Source organism: Tiliqua scincoides, chromosome 1 (genome assembly GCF_035046505.1).
Source record: "Tiliqua scincoides isolate rTilSci1 chromosome 1, rTilSci1.hap2, whole genome shotgun sequence".
NCBI lineage: Eukaryota > Metazoa > Chordata > Lepidosauria > Squamata > Scincidae > Tiliqua > Tiliqua scincoides.
In genome coordinates, this window is record NC_089821.1 from 36,482,130 (window position 1) to 36,499,672 (window position 17,543).

General features: G+C 40.3%; 1 protein-coding gene across 3 annotated transcripts in view; it reads left to right on the forward strand.

Annotated features, from left to right (window-relative positions):
- Nucleotides 1-17,543, forward strand: part of PRMT3 (protein arginine methyltransferase 3) — a 67,729-nt gene that overhangs the window by 43,256 nt on the left and 6,930 nt on the right. For 2 of the 3 annotated variants that reach the window (XM_066629064.1, XM_066629072.1), the window contains exons 12-15: nucleotides 2,282-2,469; nucleotides 3,753-3,839; nucleotides 15,619-15,669; nucleotides 15,866-15,953. In XM_066629064.1, coding sequence (XP_066485161.1) covers nucleotides 2,282-2,469; nucleotides 3,753-3,839; nucleotides 15,619-15,669; nucleotides 15,866-15,953 — 414 coding nt within the window. Of the gene's footprint in view, nucleotides 1-2,281; nucleotides 2,470-3,752; nucleotides 3,840-13,468; nucleotides 13,531-15,618; nucleotides 15,670-15,865; nucleotides 15,954-17,543 lie in introns of those variants that run through there. The other variant, XM_066629079.1, reaches the window with a different exon arrangement.

Genomic DNA, 17,543 nt, shown 5'->3' on the forward strand with positions numbered 1-17,543 from the left:
TTTTTTTTTTTTTTAAGTCTGGTAAACCTAGGTGGGTCCCAATAGAGTGTTTTAAAAAGTGGGTGCTAAAAAGTTTGGGAACCACTGTCATAATAGATAAAATAAATACATTCAACACCTCTAGTGGCTGAATGCTGTATATACCAATACTGGGTGTCCTGGAAGTGCATCTTTAGAGCTATTTTTAATCCTGAGAGGCATGAAACGATGTGGTTTTGCTGAGAAGTTAGGAAACCAAATTTTTGTGTGTGGTGGTGTTACTGGCAGTGGTTTGTGGCTTTGCTATATTTCTTTTCTGGCAACACTAAAGATTAGTGTTATGAAAGGGATCAGAACATTCTCCAGTAATCGCTGATATTTATTTACCCATCCAATTTATACCCTTCCCAAGAAGGGGCATTCAGGGCAGTTTGCAAAATGCAAGATTAATGAAATACATAAAAACAGATAATAAAAGCATCATACAATAAATACTTTAGTAAAAACCAGCAGTGTGTTTAAGTGACACCAAAAATTACAAGATTTAAATATATAAAAGAGAGAACAGCTATCACTGTTCTCAGCATAAGCAAAAGACTAATAATATACCCCATATAAGTCAGCCTAAGCAACAGACTAATGATATACCCTATATAAAACCAGCTGAAACAGTAGTATAAAACCCGTCAGAAGGCCACCTGAAAAATAAATGGTTTCAGACCCTGCCAGAAGGCTTTGAAGGAGGAGGCTGTCCTCAAATCAAAGAGGGAGAGAGTTCCATAATTGATGTGCCATCACAGAGAAGGCCCTTCCTCTTGCTGCAGCTCTTCTATCCTCAGTCAGGGGTGGTACGTGCAAAAAGACTCCTTCTGATGATTTTACAGGACAGGCTGGGATGTATGGAAGAAGGTAGTCCCTCACGTACCTTGATCCTGAACCATAAGTGGCTTTCAAGGTCAAAACCAATACCTCAAATTGTGTCCAACAATGAACTGGCAACCAGCATAGCCACTAAAGCAGCATGCTGACAGAGTTGAACCCCTGAACCCCAGTGACCATCTAGGCCCTTGCTTTGTGCATTAATTGCAGTTTCCAAATAGTCTTCAAGGGCAGCCCCACATGCAGTACATTACAGTGATCTAATCTCAATGTCACCAAAGCATGGATCACCATGACTAGGTCATAGCAACTTGGGTATGGCTGAACTGGTGTGCTTGCAAAGCCCTCCCTGTCCACAGCTGATCACCTGGTGATACAACTGTAAAACCAGGAGAACCCCCAAGCTGCAAACCTGCTCCTGCAGTTAAATACGTACATCTTCATATTGTACTTCACTGTTTGAGAGGTCTTGGTTCAGAGATACAAATATTGAAGTTTGCATTTTAATATTTCATTTTTCTGGGGTATATTCCATATGCAAGTCATCATTTTATTTGTCTTCTATAATATGTATTATATGTATATGTATATGAATCAGCGAATTCGGCTGATTCGCCAGCTGCGACCGTACCTGAGCTGTGCGGACCTGGCCACAGTAACCCATGCCCTAGTGACATCTAGATTAGATTATTGCAATGCGCTCTACGTGGGGCTGCCTTTGAAGACGGTCCGGAAATTACAACTAGTACAGAACGCGGCTGCTCGTGTGGTTGCCGGGGCACGGCGGTTAGACTCTGTCAGGCTGTTGCTCCGGCGGCTGCACTGGTTGCTGGTTCTGTTCCGGGCCCAATTCAAGGTGCTAGTTTTGACTTTTAAAGCCCTTTACGGCTCGGGTCCGGGGTATTTGAGGGACCGCCTCCTTCCCTACAATCTGGCCCATGCTCTTAAATTTTCTGGGGGGGCCCTTTTGACTGTGCCACCACTAAGAGATGTGAGAGGGGCGGCGGCCAGGAAGAGGGCCTTCTCGGTGGTGGCCCCCGAACTGTGGAATACTCTCCCCTTAGAACTGAGAACTGCTCCCTCGTTGCTAACATTTCAGCGTGGACTGAAGACCTTTTTTATTTCAAAAAGCTTTTAATTGTTGACAGGCTGGCTGGCGTTCTTGCTTTTTATATGAAAATCCACGGGGTTTGTTTTGTTTTTAGCTTTTTAATCATTGTAAATTGTTTTTAACTGTTTTTCATGTTGTATTTTTAAATTGTTTGTTAGCCGCCTTGTGTGCCCGTTGGGCAAAAAGGCGGGGTACAAATTAATAAAATAATAATAATAAATAATAATTATGTAAATTGTTTGGCAGTGATATATGCAATGCTAATGATAATGGCAATAATGATCACTTTTTAAATGATACGTCTGTTTGCAGTGTATCCTGACATCTGTACCATTAGTCTTGTGGCTATAGCGGACTCCAGTAAACATGCAGACAGAATTGCTTTCTGGGATGATGTGTATGGCTTCAATATGTCCTGCATGAAGAAGGCTGTAATTTCAGAAGCTGTTGTAGAAGTGTTAGATCCAAGCACACTTATATCTGACTCTTATGTCATCAAGGTACTGTACCAAATGGCTTAAACTTTTAAACATGTATGTATCAAGGTTAAATAATAGGAAATTAAATACCAAGCAACCAGTAAATTCAGGGTGTACATACCCTGTACACACACTTTATAGTGTCAAATTTATGATACTATTATCCACACACATACTGTAATGGATGCATATGGTGTACACAGAAGCAGTTCCTTGACCCAGTTGATTGATTAGTTAATAAATAAGACCTAATGCTCAAAATGTTCCCCAATTGCATCTGTACGCAGCTGACATTGACTAAGGGATCTGCAGGCATCCCAATGTGTGTGCTGGGGTGATTCTACCCATCTCTTCAGTTGCTTCCCCTAGATATTTGAGTGTCATGCGGTATAAATGAATTGGAGCTCATTAAAATGTGTGTGCATTTTTTTTTTTGAGACACCCTGTAGATCTTACGCCACAAGTGTGTCTGGGAACTGATTTGCGAATTTGGACCTGAAACTGAATTTTGCTGTACAGGTCCAGTCTTGTTATACACAAATTTTTTATACACGAATTTGACTCAACACAAATGGCCCCTGCAAATGAGAAGGAATGAGCTGATCCCTGGAGAAGGGGAAAAATGCACCCCTTTAAAATCACAGTTTAAAAAACTGCTTTTTACTGTTGCAGAGAGACAGTCATACAAGTGATTGCAGGTATAACCTAAGTATCCACAGATTTTTCTGCCTCAAAGCTGATGAAAAGGACCCTTTATTAAACAGTTGTTTAATAATGCCAGAGAGGGCAGCCAGCTGACAATCTATCAATCATTCTCTGCAAGCTTCACTCCTCCCTTCCCCCTGAGCACATGAAAGAAGGCTAAATGGCAGTGATTATCACCCTCTCGATTCTTGCCCCCTTGCTGGGGCTCCTGGTGAAGGGAGGAATTGTTGCCTCCTAGTGAAGCCTAAGCTCCTGGAGAGAGACTGATGGCCTCTGTGTGCATTACAAAGGTCAGCAAGGCTGTTTTTAAATCACCAGAGCAAAGAAACTTTGTTTTTTAAATTGATTTGCTATAATACATTTTTTACCATCCTTATGAGTTCTTGGAACAGAACCCTCATGAATAATGAGACTCAGCCTGTATAATTTTCTGACTGATTTGACCTTTCAGATGTCCTTGCTTCTAAAGTAAGATGCTCTTTCCACACTGCCCCATCCCTGCCAAGTTTGGAATACTGATCTAATCAAATGGGTCTGTCTGCAAATTTAGCTTCATGTTTTAGGTTTGAAAACTTAACATGAAATTTACTTTCTTGTAGCGGATAGACTGCCACACTGTATCTGTTCCAGAACTGGAATTTTCATCAGACTTCGCACTGACAATCACAAAGACTTCATTGTGTACGGTAAGGAATGCTGCTTAAGCAGTTTGAATGAAAGTACTTGTTGGCATTTCTATATGACAGTAGCATGGTTTATTGAGTGGATGTACCACAACTTTAGTCTTGGTGTGCATAAGAACCACACTGCTGGATCAGTTAGAGGACTGTCTAGTTCAGCATCCTTTTTTCCACAGTCACTTACCAGGTCTATAATAAAAACAGTTAAGGTATTTGTTTTGGTAACTGTCAGTGGAAGTTGATTTTGCCTTTGGTATGGTCATGACCCATAAGCACGGAGGTACTGAGGAGGTGATCTTTTCCCTATACAGCACAATGTGAAACCTCAGCATTTTTCACAGAATACTGCATGATTACATGCGTAACCCATTTGTGTTTCCTTATCCATGAATATTTCCCCTCAGAATAAGCAGGTACCATTTTTGCTTTTTAATCCTGAGTTCCAAAACTTTCGCATGGGTTTTGAATGTATGATTGCAAAACTCATATAGGTGTTGATCTGTGGATTTTGAGTCTTTGAAGAAATTGGACAGCCGGGCAGATGCAAGAAGAAACGCCCAGATTGGAGTGAACATGTGGTTGCAAATCCCACATGGGTTGGAGCTCACTGATGTACTTTTCTATAGAATAACTTCATGTTTGGAGTGTACCTCAGATATCTATGAAGCTGTCTTTCATTGTATTTCACAGTGTGAGATACCTATGAAATTACTTTTCACCAGCTCTGTTACAGAAATCTAATTCGGACACTTAAAAAAAAAAAATCTGGTGTGAGGCTTATTCAGCCTTCAGATCTGGAATCTGAAGCTCACTGTGACATTGCAATGTCTTCTTATAACCAGGATCTACTGAAGTCTTCTGCCATTTCTCTTTGCATAATCAGTAACAGTTCTGCCCTGCTTGTCATAGTGGGGTCTACGTCTCAGTGGTCACAAATATCTCTTATTGAGCTGTGCAGCTACAGTACTTGCTATGTAGCTGCAGACACTTTTGGATTAAACTGGTCATTGAGATCCATGTCAGTCTGGTTTTAGATCTGGTTTTGTCATAAAAACTGCCTAGGTAGCCCTGCTGGTTGAGCTATAGTGGGGGAAGTTTGAGCATGCTGACTGTCAGCAGCAATGGATATAATCAATCATGGTATCCTTCTGGATTGAGAATTAAAGGCATGGTATTAACCAGGGTTTATCTAAGCTGCATGACCATGCAACTCAAAACCGACCTCTTCACAGCTCGGAGGTTAGCAACCTGGAAGTTCAGCAGTGACACATGATGTTTTCACCCCTACAGAACGGATGTGCACAGCAGCATAGACTCCTTACAGGGAACATAGGCAGTAAGTTAGTTTTCTTCTTAACTGGAAAGCTGATTCTAGAAGATGATGCTGGGAGACTACTGCTTGACTTGGTGTCATTCATACAGTGGGATCCCTGATTATCCTTTGGAATTGGGCAGATTGAACAGCTAAAAAATAGATGAAGTAAATTTCTAAAGTTTTCCAGATAATGCCTAGTTGAAGCCACAACACACAGGTTAAAATAAATTTTAAGCAGCAGCTCTCATTTCAAGAACAAAACTGAGATCTTCCAGGTGCTAACCCAATGAACTATCTTTTCACTTAGTCCTTCAGTAAAAACAGTTTGCATGTGGTTCATGCTTTTGCATAGAATATTGTTGCATCTTTCTATTTTCAAAGTTTTAATTTATGGGTTCTGTCTTCATTTTTTAAAGATGGGTTTCTTTTTCACGTTCTTCATTCTTATAAATGTAGTGATGCAGGTGAAATACTGGTGTAGAAATGGTCAATTTTTGATCATAGATTCGTGATGTTGCGAGGGCAGGGTGGAACACTTTTGTCAAGTATTACATATTTCATCATGTAGGCTTATTGACACCTTATGACATTAATTTTCACTTCTTTTATGATGGAGTGTTGTGGTTTAGTTAGAAGCTGACACTCCATCCATCACACCAGGCTGCCTAACCTTGCAGTAAATGAACTTTAAAGTCTATTATTTGTTCTAGGGATTATGGAGATGGCTTAAAGATGTTTGGCTGGGTATTTTTGTTTGGTTTTTTTCCCCTTCCCTTGAATTCAGTATCAAGATTTTTTCAGTATCTAGATTTACCAGAAGAAAAACTACTTTAATAATTAAGTTTTTAAATTTTTGTGTTTAAGCCGTTTCCCATGGCAGTTTCCCACCTTTGAGGAAAGGGGGTTAGAAGCTCAGCACAGTTTGAAGCAGACACTCAATTTCTTTTCATATTTTAATTTTATTATAATTTCCATAGCCCTTAGGTTCTGGTCCTTTTGAAATACAGGCTTGAAAATGAAACGGTGTCTTAGGCCCCCACCAGACATGTACTTATTCCATGGGAAACTGTATCACCTAAATGAGTGTTGACACACATGGGATTTGTAAGCACATATTTACTCCAAATCCAAGGGTTTATTCTTGGCAAAGGGTGTGGTAGTAATTTTTTTAAAAAATGTTTTGAAGGAAAAGCTATGGACCAAGATGCTCAGCCTAGTCCAAACATTTACGTAACTAGAATGACTGAAAATACCTTATTGGGCAAATTATTAAGACCCAGATGTGCAATGTTCTCAGTAATTAGTGTATGAGTAAGTGGAAAGTTAGTATTATTGCAGGGCTTCAGTTTGGTGAATCCATTTAACAATGGATGTGCCAGTCGCAGGTATATTATGTATGTTATTGAATAGGAAAGTTGTCTGTCCCGTCCCCCCAGATTGTGTTCTTTGACAAAGTAGGTGGGGTTCTCTCTCATTCAATTGATTGTGGCTAACACAGGATGGTCACAGGGTAGGTCATCCTATGTGAAACAGAAAAGAGCTGGTGGGTTGGCAGGCAGTTTGAGCAGTGCTGCTGGATCTTCATGGTTTGTACCAGAAAGATCTGAGATGCGCTCTGTAGCTATCTCAGTGGTTAGGGGCCAGATTAATTTATTACTGGTTTAAATAAAGACATGGATTTTTTTGGGACAAGCAATAGTTTATTTTTAAACAGTTTAAAACTTGTTAAACATTCCAAAACAAATCTTATATGGTGTATGTATTGCATTCCAGTGCAAGGAGAAGTAACTACAACAACAGCTACTTATTTCTAAACACATACAAAGCAAGTACTGGCAAATGGGTTCACAGAAAGGGGGACACAGCCTCAATGACACAGCCGCCTAGTGCTTCTCCCTTCCCCCAGCTTGTTGAGTTTCATGCCTGTACAGATAAACCTCCAGCTGAGAGATAGGGACCAGCTCATGTCACCCAGGAAATTTCATGGCCGAGCAGGGATTTGAACCTGGATCTTCCAGGTAAGTTCAGTACCGCTATGACCTACATGAGCCGTGTTAGTATTCTGGAAGGGTATTTGGGTTGGAATGTGTGCGTTTACATATGCTATCAGATTTAAAAGACTCCCCTACCTGTTCTGTACAGGGATAGGATAACCCATATGTGAACTAGGCTAATAGGCACTCTTTCAATTGGTACTTCTTTTATATGAAACTTCCTGAATGACATACATTTTCAATTCTTCTTGAATGACCTTGGATCAGTCACTGTCTCTCAGCCTCAGTACCTCACAAGGTGATTGTGATGACAGCAGGAGGGAAGGAACTATGTACACCTCCCTGAGCTCCTTGGAGGAAGAGTGGTATAAATGGTGGCCCATGCCCTAGTGACTTCTAGATTGTATTACTGTAAGGCGCTCTACGTAGGGCTGCCCTTGAAGATGGTTTGGAAGCTTCAGTTAGTACAGAATGCAGCATCCAGGGTGGTTACTGGAGCTAGGCAGTCTGATTCTCTTGGACTGCTGCTTCAGCAACTGCACTGGCTGCCCATTCATTTCCAGGCCCAATTCAAGGTGCTGGTATTGACCTTTAAAGCCCTTCACAGTTTGGGGCCAGGTTATCTGAGGGACCGCCTTCTCCCATATATTCCAACCTGTTGGGTCTTAGGTCATCTGAGGGGGCTTTGCTGCAAGTGCCACCTTCCTCCCAAGTTAAGGGTATGGCGACAGGGGTGCGAGCCTTCTTGGTAGTGGCACCACAGTTATGGAACTCCCTAACATATTCAAACCTATCCCCTCCCTCATGGCATTTCAGCAAGGGATCAAAACCTTTTTGTTTCATCTGGCATTTGGGTGATGGGTTGTCTGCCTCCTGTGCGTGCGCCGCTTAACAACCACTTAACAGACTGCATATATGATGGTGGTCAAAGCACAATGAAGAGGCTCTTAATGAGACAAAGGTCTCCTGTAACCTGCAGCAGAATGTCTGGTTACACAACAGAGAGGCTCTTAATTCAAAGAAGAGGCAATCTATCTCTAGTTGCCTGTGCAACCAGCTAGTGTCTGGCAGGGAGTATCAGTTTACACAACAAAGGCAATAGATTGAACTGAATGTTCACTTAATGATCTAATCACATAACAGGAATCAGAGAACGTATCCACATCGTTAAGTGGCGCACACCTGTATATACTTCTGTATCTCACACTGTACTGCTCAGGTTCGGGATTTTCTTGCTTGCCTAGCCTTAACCCTCAATAGTACTGTACTGCTTGACAGCTGAGATTTAAGGGTCAGATGAGCAGAAAGGTAATCATGTCCAGAATTCAGCATCTTGAGCTATTGTTGAAGGAGAAAGATGAGGAAAGTACCTCTCCCACTCAATGATTTTTTTTGTGGGCTACCAAGTTGTAGTGAATTTTTAAAAAGGCAGATGATTGTGAAGTTCATTACTTGGTTTCTGGATTGAAAAACCAACCTGTTCTGTTATAAGAACCAATGTTGTATTCAGCTTGTCATAATAAACTGCAGTGCTTTAGATTGAATTATATATTTTTTTCAGGAAAAACCATATTTTGAATAATGATCTAAAACCTGCTTGCACAATACCTACTATGCTCTATTATAGTTTTGAGGTGGGCTCTGTACATTTTTGCTACGTGCACAGTAAATTTTCTTCTGCACCCTCTTGAGAAGGAAGAGTGCCATTCAGTAATCTCAAGGTGCTGAATTGTTTTCATTTAAGAAATATCAGTTTTAAAATTAAAGTGGGATTTCAGCTGCAAGAACACTGATTCTGCTTCTCTGCTGCCTGGCTTACAAGCATTTCTTCTCCATGGTTGGATAAACTCCATCAAAAGCACATTATCCTCCTCCTTCTGTGGCCAGCTGCCTAATTGTATCTGCTCTAGCTGTGTGCTGTTGGAACACGATACTGAGCAAAAATGATGAATTGCTCCCTGCAGCTGATAGCAATGATGGTAACTTTGAATTTCCTTTCTCCTAAGTGTATTGGTCAGATTGCTTTTTACTGCTTTCATGGGGAGGGAGGTATAAATCAGTGGGGGATTCACAATGTAGACAGAAATCTTTGCTTAAAGAAAAAGATACAGGCAAATGAGGAAGCAACGTGCAAAAGGAATTCATACTCAAGTCTATCCATAAAAATAAGCCACAGGAGAGTCTTCAGTAAACTGTTGGTGTATCACGTTCTCCACCCAGTGACATTTTTGAGAGCTTGTGACTATCTCAAATTTCTGTAAGTAAAAATGCCCCGTTGTGGCAATGGAGCAAATAGGTAGTATATGGAGCTGCAGATATTTGCCTTGCACAAGACTCATCCTGACTGGTTTTTTTTCCTGATCTTGTGCTTGTGTCTTCCATATTGGCAACATTAAGACTACTGATACTAATTATGTACATGTTCCCTGTAAAAGATTTGGAGGGGTTCCTAGACTGAACCAACAAACCTAGTCTATATTTCAGCATCAGCTCTGTCTGTGAATTGACTTCACAGGTCTGTTACAGGCTTAATGATCACATTTGCAGCTCTAGTGCTTCTTATTCTCCCCGCCCCCCCAGTACAGCTGATTTTGTTTATGAGCTGCAGGAATTCTGTTTTGGGGGTGCTTTTTCACATCTCATTAACCTACTTGCCCTCCTTTTTTCCTGCTGTACTTTCAAAGCGATGTTCCTTCTCTCCTCTCAATGAGTGTGCCAGTTTTGTCTGCTGGTGAGATGCTGAGAACAGAAGGCAGAATGATCACTCTACTGCAGTGTTTAACATAAAGCATTCTTTCAAAGCGCATGTCAGACTGGCGCTTCAGTTATATATAACCAATCTACTTGTGTTCGCTTTCAATTTCCTAGTGGGTGCTGTTCAGAGGAAAGTATTTGAATGAATTTGAGATGCTGGAGTCCATCATGATTACTCCTCTAGGGAGCTATAGATCTCCTGTCAAAGATGAACTGATGAGATGGAGGAACAGAGGAAAAGTAGGCATAGTCTCTTGCTTTGTTTCGCTGCAAGAAAACCTCCAGAGTATCTTCGAAAGGCCAACAATCTTAGATGATGCCATTCCTCAAACAGGAGGTCTGGTCTAGAGGGTAGAGCCTCCTTTAGCCCAAAGATAACATCAGAAGGTCACCAGTTTGAGACCACCTGCAGCTCCCTGAACAGCGAGACTTTGAAGCAGCTGACAAGCCGAACAGAGTTATTCCATCTGCTCTGAGCGAAGAAGCGTCTTGACTGCCCTCCATGTGAGAGTTGAAGGAGCTGCTTGTCAGCCTGCATGGGAGGTACTGGAGGCCAGAAGTAAGATCAGACCAGGAAGATCCACCTGAAATATTGTGTGGTTCTTGAAAGAGAGAACCGTCTATGATTGTAAAATTCCCCTTGAGGAATTTAGAAACGCCCACCTGTGTAAACCGCCTTGAGTAAAGTCGGAGTAATCCGATGACCAGAAAGGCGGTATATAAATACCTAGTTAATAATAATATTATTTAAAAGTTGACTATATAATTATATCTTATAGTTATATAACTATGGATAGAGAGAGCCTCCGATGCATCCTTGGTATCACCTGGCAGGACAAAGTTCCAAACAACACAGTCCTGGAACGAGCTGGAATCCCCAGCCTGTATACACTGCTGAAACAGAGACGCTTGCGTTGGCTTGGTCATATCGTGAGAATGGGCGATGTTCGGATACCAAAGGATCTCCTCTATGGAGAACTTGTGCAGGGAAAGCGCCCTACGGGTAGATCACAGCTGCGCTACAAGGATATCTGCAAGAGGGATATGAAAGCCTTAGGAATGAACCTCAACAGATGGGAAACTTTGGCCTCTGAGCGTTCTGCTTGGAGGCAGGCTGTGCAGCATGGCCTTTCCCAGTTTGAAGAGACACTTGGCCAACAGACTGAGGCAAAGAGGCAAAGAAGGAAGGCCCATAGCCAGGAAGACAGACCAGGGACATACTTTTGCTCCCAGTGTGGAAGGGATTGTCACTCCTGAATCGACCTTTTCAGCCACACTAGACGCCGTGCCAGAACCACCATTCAGAGCGCGATACCATAGTCTTCTGAGACTGAAGGTCGCCAACAAAATAACTATATATCTTATATAATTAACTCGTAATTAACTATATATCTTATATAATTAACTTGCAATATTAAAGCAATTCACTGTAGAATTTTGAAAAGGTGTACTTAGCTTCTTATTCCATTTGGCTTCTGTAGACTCATGTAAATTGAACCTGACTGTATTTTAGGGATCCTAGGTAGCAAGGATGCATAGGTTCTGCCAGAATGCTCGTTTTATTTGGAATTTTATACTTAGGACCAGGGCTTTTTTTCTAATGGAACGCACCAGAACGGCATACCTGCACCTTTTTTTTTCTTTACAAAAAAAGCACTGAGCACAGTTAATATATATAAAGCAAAACTTTGACTCGGAAATTACAAGCCTGATACAACTGAGCAGAGCAGCAGCCACTGGAAACCCACAAGCAGGAAGGTGGCTGTAGTGGAGCTAAAGGGTCAGGCTTGACTTTGCAGGACAGCCCTCACTAATTGATTGCGGAGCTCTCGCTAGACCTTTCCCAACCAGGCAGGGCGAACTCTCAGCCACATGGAAGCGGCGGGGTTGCTTCGGGGGCAGCAGGCAGGCTGCGGGTTTCTGTTATTCGGATCACCAGCTCGGGCTCTTACAATGGCTCAGCTTCAGGCACGCTTCTTCCCCGATGACGGGGTACATGTGGGAAGGAGCCTGGCTGGGGCTGCAGTGCTAGCCACTTACACGGGAGTAAGCCCCATTGGCTCTAGTGGGGTTTACTCCTGAGTAGACAAGCCTAGGATGGTGCTCTGAGGCTGCAAGCCTGTCCACACTTTCCTGGGAAGAAGCCCCACTGACTCTAACGGGGCTTACTGCTGAGTAGGCATGCATAGGATGGGACTCTGAGGCTGCAAGCTTGTCCACACTTTCCTGGGAGGAAGCCCCACTGGCTCTAACGGGGCTTACTCCTGAGTAGCCATGCATAGGATGGGACTCTGGCTTCGTGGAACTAAAACTGAGCCACAAATTCAATTCAGTTCTAATGAAACTGCGAGATTCTTTTGCACCATCACTTCACAGTTCCCTGGAGGTGAATCCTTTCAACCCAGATTTACTTCTGAGTAAACATGCAGAAAACTGTACTGTTAATCACTTTTTTCCCCCTATAACTTTTTCTTTGTACCCCCCTGTGCATCTGTTTGCTAAATGCAGACACTTTATGCATCTGATAAAATGGGCTTTGGAGCCCAATCCCATGCATGTCCACTCAGAAGTAGATCTCATTATAGTCAATGGGACTTGCTCCCAGGAAAGTATGGATAGGATTGCATCCTTACAGCCCAATCCTATGTTTGGGGGAGGGGGGACCACAAAAGATGGGTTAATGAATTGATTAAGTTATGAAGTTATGAATCAAAAATCATGTGGTCACACACCCTCTATTGGTTCAAGATGAGCTGTAAAATAGATTATATTCCAGTATTATAAAATCCCGGTAATATAAAAATAAATAAATAAATAAAAGCTTAACAAGTTGTGAGTTCCTGCACTTCTTTTTTTTTTTTTCTTTTACACAAAAAAAGCACTGCTTAGGACTCAAGGCAGGTCTCAATATAATAAAAAAAACAGGAAAATCAAAATAAAAGGTAGCATAGCAAGATTTGTACAAAATGAAATATTACAAGTCATCCTTTCATTTCTGTAAAAAGGAAACTAAAGACGGCTGCATCCAGAAATTATATTTGTATGGACTTGGCACATGGATATGATCAGAAATGCATAACATAACAGAGCATAATCTCTTAAAATTGTATGGGATACAGAAAAATTTTAAAAAATTATTGCCCATTTTCTTGGTTGGGAAAAAATAGTTTAGAAGTTTTAGCTTAAAAAAACCAAGTATAAGAGAGTGGAACATAGTGATTGCATTGTTGAAAGACTTAAGTAAGTGTTGTTCTGTTTATGTATGCCTGGCGTGAGCTGAGTAATTTGATTACCTGATTTTTTTTTTTTTTTTTTTTGCTGCAAGAAGAGGAGGAGGGGGGAAGGTTCCCCCCAGTTGTTTATCGGTGTGATGAGAAATCGTAGAAGAGATTTACCAAGCTTGTTATGGATATATGAAAATATAATTACAACTTTACAACTTTGAATTTTGGTGGATTACAAATTAACTGTCCTTGGACAAAGTTTGTGTATTGGAGCATTTATTGCCTTGGCTTGATATTATTGTTTGGGATTGCCTGAAAGAGCAGCTGGATGTGTTGACATTCTTGCAGATGGAGGAATGCGGTTGTCAAGGTTACAAGTATAAATAACAGATAAGAAAAAAGAAACAAGAAATAACAAGAACAGTGCACCAGCGTCATCTAGTGACATATAGTGGATTTAAAAAGACATTGCAAGAACTGGATTTGTGTTTATAAATAGAACAAAGAAGATAGTATGCTGAGGACATCTAGTGGTTTTAAAGAACATTGTAAGCAAATGGATTTACTTGATTTTATAATTTTATTTTTGTTTTTGTTGATGAATGATTAGAGGATTGATTGGTGATGTGTTGTATAGATAACTGAAAGTGAAAGTAATTTGTTTGATAACAGGTATTTGAGCTTTACAGAAAAGAAAAATGAAGATGGTGGGTAAAACAGCGAAAGTCCGAAGCTCGCTAACATTGGAGATGGGACTTGGAAAATTAATACAAGAGGAATCGAAAGGGAAAGACTGAGACTATGCAAGATAACATGGAAAAACTGTTGGCAATGGTACAGCAACAAATAAACCAATCTGTACAGACCCAAGCCAGGGTAGATGCTTTAACTAAACAATTAGATGAACTTAGTGGACAACTGATGGATGTGAAAATTGGATCAGAAGAAAATAAACAAAATATTGAGAGATTGGGGGAAAAGATAAGAAAAGATAAAGATAAAATATCAGAAATAGAAGAAAATCAGCACGACGCAGAGACAACGTTAATGGAAATTCAGATGGATAGTGCAGTTTGAGTGGTGAGGTTACAAAATATACCAGAAGAGAAAGGAGAAGATATGTCGCAACAGATTGTCAGATTAATATCAGAATGGATTGATACACCGATGGAGGAGATAGTGAGAAGAGTGAGCACTTTTTATCTGAGAAAACATGAATTACCAAGAGAAATTTATGTGAAATTCATCAGAACCTTTTACAGAGATAAATTACTGAAGGTCTCACAGGAAAAGGAATAGTTAATGGATGATAATAAAGTCAAAATTTGAGACATGTTCCATGAAGAATGAGGAAGAAGAGAAAGAAAAAATAATGAATGGGGCAGAAATGGACAGACTTTCAGAAATTTTGGATCACCAACGAAAACCGACACAAATTGAGCAATGGAAACCTTTTTATGCTTGGTTGAAAATGAAGTTTTAGAAATATATGATAGGGCATTTAGATGATTGTACTACATATATAACTTGATATGATATGATAGATGAATGATGAATGAAAAATGATATTAAGAGGTAAATCTAGAAGAGGAAATTCATTAAGATATGTAATTAGTTTTAGTGATATATGATTTCCTGCACCCTTTTTTGTTTTGCATAGTGAAGTATGTTTTTGTGTTATCTGTTGTGTGTTTGTTTACCTTTGTTTTTGAAAAATATTTAAAAAATTTTTTTTTTAAAAAAGATTGATCAGATGAGCAGTATAAGAAGTGCTTATTGCTTAGTTTCTTTCCAGTATGTAAGAGTACCTTAGGCTGCATGAATGTGGCAATATGTATGCAGCCTTTGGTTGCTCTTGTGGTTCCTAGTTTGGGACGATGGTCTCAACTTCTTATTGGGTACCTGTAACATTTGACTTTTTAAAGAAGACCGTGGCTTGTGCATGCAGCAAAATGGTGATCTGATGCATTTTCTTGTGTGCCTTGGAGAAGGGGTGTGTATGTGTGTGCATGGCCTGTAAAGTAATCAGATAAATGAGTGTAACTTGCAAATTGTTTTCATTTACACTGTAGACTTCCCATCTGTACTTGAATTCTGAGCAAAAATAAACCTTCCCATTTGTATTTCTGAAACAATGAGATCAGTTCAGTTCTGTAATGATAGTGGAAAAAGGAAAGGCAGACTTGAGCTAAAAGTTCATTGCCATAAACTTACTTGTTTCTTTACTTTAAAGTTCACTTAACTTTTTATGATGTAACATTTGCTTGCACATGTAATCTTGTAGCCTGGGGAAAGGTGGGGTATAAATCTTCTAATAAATGTTCCCTTCTGGTTTGTTTAGCTTGCTTTGAAGGTTGCACTCTAGCATGAGTTTTATATAATTTAAAAAATTACCTACAGGATTTATATTGATGACATAGAGAAAAACTTAAAATGTTCAGAATAATGAATGTGGATGATACTTGCATCCCTTATTAACCTTTCCTTTTTTTATTCAGGCAATTGCTGGATATTTTGATATATCTTTTGAGACAAATTGCCACAAGAGAGTGAGTACTTTGAAGGCTTTGTATTCAAAATTAGTTATAAGACATATTGTGTATTTTGTCAGCTTTTTGCCTTAGGGTGTTTAGAGCTATTTTGCTACTGCAAGCATTTAATGTATGTGTGTTTGTGTAACAGATTAATGTACCATGATATTAAGTCTTGTACTTCATCAGAGATTTCTGAACTCTGTCAATGCAGGTCTTGTTCTCAACTAGTCCCTGTTGTACCAAAACACACTGGAAACAGACAGCATTTTTTTTGGAGAACCCAATTTCTGTGGAAAAAGGTACAGTGTCTTCCTAGATTTAAAAGTCCATAATACTAGATACTAATTGACACTTTCAGCATGATTTTAAAAGCTACTACTAGATGTTTGATATTTCATGTGTACCACAAGGTATTGCTTTATAGTATACTGCTACTATCTCTATTCTGTTTCTCTATCACATGTGTGTAGGTTTTTCCTTTTAGACCAAACTACATGCTCAGCAGAAATAACCTGCCAGTCTTATGACTGCTAGGCTATGTGAGATGTTTGTTGCAATATTGCTTTTTGAATGCTCCAACTCATTGGGGGGGGGGGGGGAGAGCCTTCAGCACATAAGCAACTAGAACAATAGTGGAAATGCTAAGCTAGAACATTTTTCCCCAGTGAACTGGCTTTCTACATGCAATTTGTTTTTGCATGGCAAAACTAAAAACTGAACCCTTATTATTCACTGAAGTAGTAAAGAAATCAAGGAGGACTCTCATTCTGGATTTGCTCAATGTCTAGCTTGACGTCTATAGCTTCTTTATAACTTCCAATTAGAGCAGGCTAGTAGTTGATTTTAGTCTAATTTAACCAGTATCTGAATTAGATCATGTCACTTCATAGGTTGACTGTATGTCACATCTACATGCAGTACATACAGTGTGTGAAGCAGCTACATATGTCCATTCTATCATGTATGCATACAGCAAGGAATATATGAGGCCATCGTTCCCCAGAGCAAGGAATGTATATATTCTCTGTGGTGTAAGTGTACTTGTGTCAAATGTGATGAGTATGTAGCATGTATACACAATATTTCCTCTTAATCAGCAAAATGTGAAGCAGTTATTTGCCTGGTTCTGACCTGTATCTAACCTGGAATGTCTACAAGAACATTTGTATTTCTAGACAACTTTTATGGAACCTTCCAAGCAATCACGTGAGCTATGGGGACAGATGTGATGTATTTATTTCAGTATTTATATACATGGGGGCCCCTGTAACCACAGATTTAGTTATGTACGGATCCGGTACACAGGGCCTCCCAACGTGTGCCCCCTTTGGAGCTCTGCTCCCCTTGCTTCCAGAGGGTCATGTGAGCCCAGCAGAGGCCTCAAACAGCCTTCCATGGCCTCTGCCAGGCTCACCCTGAGCTCAGAGGTTGAAATAATAATAATGGTATTTATACGCCACCTTTTGGGCCATTGGATTGCTCCTTTGGCTTTATTCAAGGCAGTTTATCTGGGCAGGCTTTCTCTAAACCCCCGAGGGGGTTTTTACAATAAAGAAGTTCTGTCTTTCAAACACACTATTTTCTAGGTGGATCTTTTTCTGTCTGGTCTTCATTCTGGTTGTGTCACCTCCCACACTGAGAAACAGCTGAAGTTGACTTCTTATCTCCCACTCAAGAGCTCAGCTCATCTCGTCAGCTTCAAAGTCTTGCCGCACATGGAAACTTCCAGTGTTCTTGAACTGTCAACCTTCAGGTGTTGTCTTCGGGCTTAATGACAGCTCTGCCTTCTAGACCAGAACTTCTTCTGAAATAATGCAGCTTACCATGGAGAAACTAGAAATGATGATTTTAATGCCTTATAAGATTTCTCCAGGGCTTCCCTAGGCTTC